Source organism: Perognathus longimembris, chromosome 3 (genome assembly GCF_023159225.1).
Source record: "Perognathus longimembris pacificus isolate PPM17 chromosome 3, ASM2315922v1, whole genome shotgun sequence".
Lineage (NCBI taxonomy): Eukaryota > Metazoa > Chordata > Mammalia > Rodentia > Heteromyidae > Perognathus > Perognathus longimembris.
Genome location: NC_063163.1, coordinates 116193571 through 116202884, shown reverse-complemented (window position 1 = coordinate 116202884; position 9314 = coordinate 116193571). Strand labels below are relative to the sequence as shown.

Sequence of the window (9314 nt, the reverse complement as noted above, 5' to 3'; positions counted from 1 at the left end):
TCACGGGCAGAGGCCAGGAGCGCCAGGAACGCCAGGACGAGGAGCAGCTGGGGCCGCATGGTGCCGCCGGTCCTGCGGGGGGGGGGGGGGGGAGTCCTGTGAGGGGCGGGCGCCCCAGGGCAGGGACGCCCCGAGGGCCTCCCGCTCCCAACGCCCTCCCTGGGCAACGGTGGGACCCTTCGATGCAGCCTGGGTGAGGGCGGGGGGAAGCCCCCCCCATCTCCACGACAGGCCCTCCGAGAACTTGGGGAGCCCCAGGCAGCAGCATCAGGACCCCCCGCGGAAGGGAGGCCCGGGGCCCGGGTCTGGCGGTGTGCGCGCTCTCCCGCGCAGCGACTGGGGGGGGGGGGTCTGTCTCCCCCCGCCCCCCCGCAGCCTCCATGGCGGGGCTGGGCACGGAGGACGGCTTCTCCCAGCCCTGGGTGCACGCACGGAGTGAGGGGCGGCGTGCAGCCTGGCAACTCCATCCCCCCCCCCAGTTGTGCTCCCCCCCACCCTCGACACCCAGGACATGGCTTTGGGCAGTGGCCTCCCCTTCCTGGGCCTCTTTCTCGGGGGCACCATTGGGATGGGGGCTGTCATGGAGTCCAGAGGCCTCCCTGGCTGTGGCAGGCGGTGCCCGGGGCTGGTGGGCATGGGGGCCTCCTCTGCCCCCTCCCTCCCACTGTCCCCAGGGAGGGTACCTGCTCAGGCCGCTTGCAGGGATGGACTGGGTAGGCCCAGCAGGAGGGCTCTGCCTGTTTTATATTGTTCCCTGGACAGGGGACACCCAGGGCCCAGGGAGCTGGACAAAGGTCACGTGCGGGGCAGGGGAGCCCGGGCACCGGCTGCCAGGAGCGTTGAGAAATCCCTGCACACTTCCCCATGCTGCCCTCCCTTGCCAAGCAGAGGCAGGGGGGGGGTGGAGGAGGGGGCGGGAGGGAGCCCTGGGAGGATTTCCGCAAGGCCCTGGGGCCATCTTGGCCTTGCCTACTGGAGTTTTCAAGCCCAAGCCCCCCCCTCCCCCGTCATGATGGCCGGCGGGGAGTAGGGCCATTCATTCTCTTCCTCAGACTCGAGAGCCACTCCGTGGACGGGGCCAGGGGCACCGTGGGCCAAGGCGCAGACGCGCGGGGGGCAGAGCTGCCGAGGAGAGGTGGCACAGTCAAGCATGGCCTCCCCTCCCCCGTTCCAGCACCTCCACCTCAGCCTCCATCCCATGCAGCCCCCCGGGCTGAGCCCGGGGCTGATGGAGAAGGACGGAGGCCAAGCTGACTCTTGGACCTTTGTCCTTCCCACCTCCGCAGCTTGCCCTCTGGACCTGCTGATAACACCTGGGCAGGAGCTGGGCTCATGGCTGGAACGGGTCCTCCCACAGCCCTGGGGGGGGGGCAGGGGGGCCACTCCAGGAGGCCCAGAATTGCTCCGGGAGGCAGCCAGCGGTCCAGGTCCCAGGATGGCGGAGTCAGGGGACACTGACTTCTGGAGCCAGGAAGCCCTCAGTTTATGACCTGCTTTCATTACTCCGTTTGTTTGCGGCGGTACTGGGATTGGAACTCGGGGCTCGACGCTGGCTAGGCACGCCCTCCACGTCGCGAGCGGTACCTCCTGTTCCCAGCTCTCCTGTCCCGGCCTGTTCCTTACCCCGGAGTCCAAGGGCACCGTGGGGATCCGATCCCAGGCTGGGGTACAAGCCAAGGTCCCTGTCCCTGCGCACGTAGGAAAGGGCTGACCTGGTTGTTTTCCAGTTGTGTGGAGGCCTTGGGGAGCCTGTCGCCTCCCCTGTGCAGCCCAGGGCCACCGAGCCCGGGGAGTCCAGAAGGTTCTGGTAGCAAGGCCGCTGGGCTGGGCGGAGACTCCTGCTGTGGACGGGAATGGGTCTCCTCCATCGCACGGAGCCGGGGTCACTCCCGGACTCTGACCCAAGCGGCCCTGGCACCCAGTGCTCCCCTGGGGCGAGCAGACCGCCCTGGGGGGCAGACCCAGAACCCGGGACCCAGCCCCAGCAGCCGTGGGCGGGGAGGGAAGCGCTGGGGTCGGGGGTCGCCCCGCCAGGCTCCTGCCACCACCACCTCACTCAGTCCAGCCAGCCGCATCCCTGCACCCTGCCTCTGCCTAAAGCAAGTTCCTCCTGGTACCCCACTGGCCCATCCTGCGACCAGGGGCGCTGTCCTGGAAGCCTGGAAGCCTGGCCTTCCTGACTGCCCCGCGGTGGGTGGACAGGAAGGAGGAAGGGATCTGCCTCTGGCAGCCTCCCCGACCACGAGGTCAGCCTGGGCGCAGACGAGGAGACCGAGGCTCGCAGAAGAACGCACGGATCTCCGAGCCCACGGGCCCTTTGTGCCTGCTCTGTCCCCAGACCCGCAAGACCGTGATGCCAGTGACCCGCAGACGGACACAGAGCAGGCCCCCGACTTGGAAAAGGCACGCGCGCGTGCCAGCGCTGGCAGCGCCACCCCTCGGCTCCCGGCCCAGCCTGGGGGCCGTGGGCAGGGGGGCTCTTCGAGAGCCCCTGTGGCCCTGTGTTCTTCCGGGCAGGTGCTCTGGGGTGTGCTCCGATGGCACAGCTGGTACCCTTGTGGGAGACGGAGGCACCTCAACCTGCCCCGTGCGACCAGCGCCCGGTCAAGCCGCAGCTGAGTGACTCATTCCCGCCTCGGCTCGAGGCCTTTGCACCCAGCTCGGGCCCAACCGTGGCTGATTTGACAGCAAGGTGACGTCGAGTGGGTCCGCGTGATGAGGAAGCGAGCTGTAATGGCTGCTGTCAGTCAGTCAGGGGGCCGTCCAGTCTGGCCCAGCGGAAGGTCTGAGCTGACCGAGGCGTGTCCCCGTCTCGGGATGCCGCCTCACTGGGAGATGCTGTCCGGAGTCTGAAGATATGAGAGACAGGGAGAGCGTGCCCTGAGCTCGCAGGGCCTTCCGGTCTGCCCTGCCCCTGCCTGACTTGTGGGTGGGTGGGAAACAACCGGGCGTCATGCTGGTCTCCACCCAGCTACCCTGGTGACCTCCCTGGGGGAGGGTCTCAGCCTGCCACCTTCCAGAGGTGCTCCTGCCTTTGGTCAAATGGGGAAAACATTGTTATTGTTGTTGTTGTTGTTATACTAGCTATTTGGGAGGCTGTGGTCAGGAGGTTCATGATGCAAGGCCACAACCCAAGCAGAAAAGTCACAGAACTCCACCCCCATCTACCTACATGAGGGGCTGGGACTGGGAGCCTCACCCTTCCAGGCCAGCCTGGGGAAGAAAAGTCTGCAGGATTGCCTGCGGGTGGAGGGAAGCTGGATGGGGGGTCTGTGTGCGACCCCAGCAGTGACAGGAAGCACAAAGTAGACTCGGGAGCCCACCCCTGAAGTGAGATCTTCAAAGCATCCCGCAAAACGCAGGGCTGGCGGCATGGCTCAGGCAGGAGAGTGCCTGCCAAGCAAGCACAAGGTCCTGAGTTCAAACCCCAGGACTGCCCTCAGTAATAACCACCAGTTTTCAAGCCCTGTGTGCACACCCACACCCACACACACACACACACTTGGAAAGCACTATCTCGTTGCAGGTGCCAAGGCCATGACGTCCACGGGTGATGGTGACACACGTCGGCAGCGTGGGATGTGCCGTACACCTACGACGCCGCCCCCTCGTCCCCGTCCTTCCCCTCCCTGCACCCCACCTAAGGGCTGCAAGCCCACCGCTGTCCCCGCTCAGGGCTGGAGTCAGGGTGGAGGCCGCGGTGAGGGCAGGCAGAGGAGCCTGGACCTTGTCCCTCGAGCCTGGCACACAGCCTGACTCAGGGGTTCCCCTAGGCCCCCTAGGCCCCGTTTGTCTGACAGCCTCCGGGCCCCCTCCCTGCCCTCCCACACAGGGTGGGGCCCGACGGCCCCTGCACAGCCGTCTGAGCCCCAGGCTGCTGTCAGCTTCCACGTCGCCGGTCTGCGGGTCACTAAAGTCCAAGAGGCCTCCTGGGAATGTGTCACCTTCCAGCGTGGAGTCACGCAGGAGAGGAGGCGGGGAGGGCGGCCTGGAAGGGCTTTAAATGCGGGGCTGGTCCTGGGCTCAGACACACACGCACACCGCCACTGGGGAGCCCGCTTGAGCGCCGCTCTCCAGCTCCCTCGGATACCAGAGCCACCGGCGTGGCGCGAAGCCGGCGGCCCGGCCCGGAGCCCACCATGTTCCTGAAGGCTGTGGTGCTGACCCTGGCCCTGGTGGCCGGCACCGGTGAGTAGGTGCTGTCTTTGGTTGGGAATTTCAGACCACCATAATGAGTGGGGAAGGGTAGAGGAGTGGGGACACGGCCAGAGGCCAAGTTGGGGAGCCCAGCAGCTCCAAGGTGGGCACAGCAGGACCGGTTGAGTGGGAGACAGTGGGCTGAGCCCATAGGAGCAGCCGTGGAAGAGCCAGGAAAGCCACTGGACCTCGACAAGCAGCTTTCTGTCCTGTGTCCAGGGGCCCGGGCAGAGGTCAACCCGGACCAGGTGGCCACTGTGATGTGGGATTACTTCAGCAAGCTGAGCAGCGACGCCAAGGAGGCTGTGGAGCAGCTCCAGAAGTCAGAACTCAGCCAGCAGATCGGGTAAGGGGGCGTGGCCGCCAGGCGTGCTGGGTGCAGCAGATCGGGTAAGGGGGCGTGGCCGCCAGGCGTGCTGGGTGCAGCAGATCGGGTAAGGGGGCGTGGCCTGCGGGGCCCGCCAGGCCTGCTGGGTGCCAGCCAGGGCTGAGCTTAATCACCACCTCGGTGCTTACCAGATCCATCACCCTACCGCTGCTTTGCAGAGAGAATCTAGGGGGTCACGGGGATCACCCAATGACCCCTAAGGTGTCCTCCTGTCTGCAGGAGTTTCACCAATGCCACTTCCTGCTATGAAGGCTTGGGGAGGAAAGGGAAGGAAGGGCCATGAGAGTTGGCCTCTAGAAGCACAGGCACCCAAGATATCAGGGGAAGGGCCAGTGGGAAGCCACGGAGCCCAAGGAGGAAACACCACGTGATCCAGTATCTTGGCGGACCTAGGCCGATAGGGATGTCAAAGTCCAATCCTTACTTGGGAGTCAAGGAGGGGATGAGACCGGCGGACCATGGACCGGCTTAAGTCACAGGACGGTAGATAAGGACACTCGCACAGAGTGAGAGCCAGCGATTCAAATCCAAAGCGATAACCAGGGGCCATCTCAACGCCCTCAGATCTGTGACTCCGGGCAGGGCCTGTGAACACGCACCTGACCTAGGCAGAGGGTTATGTAAGTGGGCAAGGTCCTCCCATCGAGTGCCAGGTGTAACCGCAGCGCTCTGTGCCCTTCTTCCCCTCAGCACCCTCTTCCAGGACAAACTCAAGGGCGTGAGCACCTACGCCGGCGACCTGCAGAAGAAGCTGGTGCCCTTCGCCGTCGAGCTGCAAGAACGCCTGGCCAAGGACTCGGAGAAGATGAAAGAGGAGTTTCAGAAGGAGCTGGAGGCCCTCCGTGCCCGCCTGCAGCCCCACGCCAACGCAGTGAGCGAGAAGATCGGGGACAACGTGCGTGAGCTCCAGCAGCGCCTGGAGCCCTTGGCGGCCCAGCTGCAGACGCAGATGAACGCGCAGGCCGAGGAGCTGCGGCGCCAGCTGGCCCCGTACGTGCAGCAGATGGAGGTGGCGCTGCGCGAGAACGTGGACAACCTGCAGGCCTCGCTCACGCCCTACGCCAACGAGTTCAAGACCAGGATGGACGAGAAGGTGGAGCAGCTCAAGGGACAGGTCATGCCCCACGCCAACGAGCTCAAGGCCAAGATCGACCAGAACGTGGAGGAGCTGCGCCGCAGCCTGGCCCCCTATGCCCAGGATGCCCAGGAGAAGCTCAACCGCCAGCTCGAGGGCCTGGCCTTCCAGATGAAGAAGAACGCCGAGGAGCTCCAGGCCCAGATCGCGGCCAACGCCGAGCAGTTCCGCCACAAGCTGGCGCCCGTGGTGGAGAACCTGCACACCCAGCTGAAGGGAAACACCGAGGGGCTGCAGCAGTCGCTGGCAGAGCTGAACAGACACCTGGACCAGCAGGTGGAGGAGTTCCGGCGCAACACGGAGCCCTACAGGCAGAGCTTCAACCAAGCTCTGGTGCAGCAGATGGAACAATTCCGGCAGAAGCTGGGCCCCTATACGGGGGACGTGGAAGGCCACTTGAGCTTCCTGGAGAAGGACCTGAGAGACAAGGTCAACTCCTTCTTCAACACCCTGAAGAAAGAGAGCCAGGACCAGCCCCTGGCCCTCCCCCTCCCGGAGCAGGTGCCGGAGCAGGTGCCGGAGCAGGTGCCGGAGCAGGTGGGCTCAGTTGCCCTAGAGAGCTGAGCTGCCTCTGGTGTCCTCACACTGTAGACACCTGTCCTGCCCCGCTACCTGTGCCTGTCCATCAGCCTGTTCTCACCCCTGTAGACTTCTGCCCTGCCCGGTTACCTGTCCATCAGCCTGTTCTCAGCCCTGTAGACTTCTGCCCTGCCCGGTTACCTGTCAATCAGTCTGTTCCCACCACCACAGACTTCTGCCCTGCCCCATCACTTGTACCGGTCAATGAGCCTCTGCCCACCACCTCAGACACCTGCCCTGCCACCTGTCAGTCTGTCCCCAAGCACTTCTTGTATGAGCTTGAGGACACCTGTCCGGTTGGAGGTGATGCTTCCTCTCACTACTCAATAAAGTTGCCAAGAAACTAGCCCAGTCTGGTTGCCATGTGACTTCTCATGGCTCCGACGTGCCGCAGAGGGTGTGTGGGGAGGGCTGTGCGGGGAAGGGGAGACAATGTCCCGCTCGCCTGAAGACAACACCTGCTTCCCACTTACCTCCACCGAGCCAACCAATTGCTTGTGTATGACTCTACGCACTAGTCATGGTTCTGGGTGTGGACCAACAAGCAAATGACTTTTGGGGGGGCTGTGCACGTGACATGGGGCTTCACACTGAACGGGACGCGTGGGCACGGTCCCTGGCCTGGCGTGCTTCTGTCTGGAAGACAGCTTCACCTGGTGTGCGACACTATGGCTTTGAACTTATGGATGTCAAGTTCACTTTAACTCTGTCTACCCCCGTCCCATTTTTTAAAAGTGATTCATAGCTGGGTGCCAGTGGCCCTCCTGTAATCCTGGCTACTCAAGAGGGTGAGATGTGAGGATCACAGCTTGAAGCCAGCCTGGGCAGGAAAGTGGATGCCGCTCGTCTCCAATTAACCACTAAAAAGCCAAGCGTGGAGCTGTGGCTCATGTGGTAGAGTGCCAACCTTGAGCTGAAAAGCTAAAGATCAGTGCCCAGGCCCTGAGTTGAAGCTCTAGCCCCAGCACACACACACACACACACACACACACACACACACACACACACACACACACACAATGTGTGCTTGCTGGAGAAGTATCTTGATCTGTGGTCTCCTAAATTGAGGAATGAACTGGGCATGTGCAGAGTGGAGCAGAGGCCGGAGCTCCCCACTAAGCGGCCTGCCTGAAGGTGTCGTCACCGGGCTGAGGGGCCAGCAGCTCAAGGACCAGAGCCAACTGTCAGGGCCAGGAGTTCAAGGACCAGAGCCAACTGTCAACGGCTGCGGCCCCTGGAACGGGCTCTGCCCAGCCTCCCGAGCCTCACGGATCCTCCGAGGAGGAAGTCCAGCCCGGCTGTGGGCCTCTGGCCCAGGTCTTCAGGTCACCCGGGTCCTTCCCAGGGTAGGTCCTTCGGGACAGTCCTGACAGGGGCCCTGAACACGCGTGGGGGCAGCTCCCGGCAGCAGCCCGAGCACCTCCGGCTGGGAGGGACAAATGCTCGTGCACTGAGTCCACCTGGGCTCGACTCCGGCTTGTCAGCTGACTAACTCCTGGGAGATTTGGGGCCGGTGACTGAATCTCTCAGGGAGCGTAGGGAGGATGCGCTCAGAGAGTTGCTCTGAGCGTGGCTGGAGCGTCCGTCGCAGAGCCGGGTGTCAGGTGCCGAGTAGACGCGCAGTCACCGATGACGCCTTGCTGCCGCCCCATGGTGTGCACCCAGTAAAGGTGCCCCCCTGCTCCCTGTCACCCCCTTCCCCCTTCCCGGGCTCCAGGCCACACAGGCTGGCCAAGGGCTGACCCGCAGGTCTCCCTGGCCACACACAGCGGCGAGGAACTGCAAGGAACAGAGACACAAACTGTTTCCAAGCAGCTCTGGAAGCTTCTAAGGGGCTCTGTAACATCACCTGGGTGTTCCTGCTCGCGGACTGCCTCCAGGACTGGGGTGGTGGGCCCCTCGGGATCTTCCAGCCTCTGTTCAGGGTGCGACGTCCTGCCTGCGTCTGAGGGTCGCACCACAGTCTTACGGCAGCCTGGACGGGGCGCGCCTGGGCTCACCGGCACCGCACTGGCGCGCTTCAGCCTCCCGGTCACCGCGAGGCGGCCAGCTCCGGCTGCTGCCGCGCACGGGCTGTGACTCGAACTTTTGATCCTCCTGCTTCTTTCTCCTGAGTCACTGCCATTACAAACCTTCTCTGCATTCGGATTTGTGACGGTGGGGTTGCGGCCTTTTCTCCCATTTGTCCTGTTGGAGGTCCTGGAAAGGAAAGAAGGAAGGGAGAAAATGAAGGGAGGGAGGGAGGAAAGGAAGGGAGGGAAGGAGGGAGGGAAGGGAAGGAGGGAAGGAAGGAAGGGAGGGAGGGAAGGGAGGGAGGGCAGGGAAGGAAGGGAGGGAAGAAAGAAAGGAAGGAAGGAAAGAAGGAAGGAAAGAAAAGAAAGAAAGAAGAAAGAAGAAGGAAGGAAAAAAGGAAGGAAGGAAGGAAGGAAGGAAGGAAGGAAGGGAGGGAGGGAGGGAGGGAGGGTGGGAAGGGAGGGAGGAAAGGAAGAAAGGAAGGAAGGAAGGGAGGAAGGGAGGGAGGGTGAGTGGGAAGGGAGGGAGGAAAGGAAGAAAGGAAGGAAGGAAAGAAGGAAGGAAGGAAGGAAGGAAGGAAGGAAGGAAGGAAGGGAAGGGAAGGGAGGGAGGGAAGGAAGAAAGTAAGGAAAGAAACAAGGAAGGAAGGGAGGGAGGAAGGGAGGGAGGGAGGAAGGGAGGAAGAGGATGGAAGGGAGGAAGAGGATGGAAGGGAGGAAGGAAGGAAGGGAGGGAGGGAGCTAGGAAGAAAGGAAAAGAAAAAAGAGAAAGAAAGAGAGAAAAGAGAAAAAATTATCTTCACTGTGACTTTAGGACTTGGAAATTCTGAGCTGTCTTGGACAGGAACGTGCTTGTCCAGAAAAAACATGTTCTTCCAATTAAAATTTATCTTAAGAAATAATCATGAGCTGGGAATATGGCCTAGTGGCAAGAGTGTTTGCCTCCTATACATGAAGCCATGGTTTCGATTCCCCAGCACCACATATACAGAAAATGGCCAGA

The 9314-nt window shown here is 62.7% G+C and overlaps 2 protein-coding genes across 2 annotated transcripts in view; one reads left to right on the top strand and one right to left on the bottom strand.

Moving 5' to 3' along the window:
- Apoc3 (apolipoprotein C3) overlaps positions 1 to 59 on the bottom strand; it is a 1499-nt gene extending 1440 nt beyond the window's left edge. The window contains exon 1 of the mRNA XM_048340988.1: positions 5 to 59. Within this exon, the coding sequence (XP_048196945.1) occupies positions 5 to 59 (55 nt within the window). The remainder of the gene's footprint in view (positions 1 to 4) is intronic.
- A 3785-nt stretch (positions 60 to 3844) lies between these two features.
- Positions 3845 to 6284, top strand: Apoa4 (apolipoprotein A4). Its single transcript, XM_048340987.1, has 3 exons — positions 3845 to 4188; positions 4417 to 4543; positions 5276 to 6284. Exons 1-3 carry the CDS (start codon positions 3936 to 3938, stop codon positions 6282 to 6284), a joined length of 1389 nt encoding a protein of 462 aa, XP_048196944.1. The 5' UTR covers positions 3845 to 3935.
- The last annotated feature ends 3030 nt before the right edge of the window (positions 6285 to 9314 follow it).

Excerpts from the sequence above, each read along its gene's own strand:
- Apoa4 (XM_048340987.1), top strand. The coding sequence starts at position 3,936 with ATGTGTCACCTTCCAGCGTGGAGTCACGCAGGAGAGGAGGCGGGGAGG. Across the intron at positions 4,189-4,416 it reads GGCCCTGGTGGCCGGCACCG|GGGCCCGGGCAGAGGTCAAC; the intron begins GTGAGTAGGTGC and ends TCCTGTGTCCAG. Across the intron at positions 4,544-5,275 it reads GAACTCAGCCAGCAGATCGG|CACCCTCTTCCAGGACAAAC; the intron begins GTAAGGGGGCGT and ends TCTTCCCCTCAG.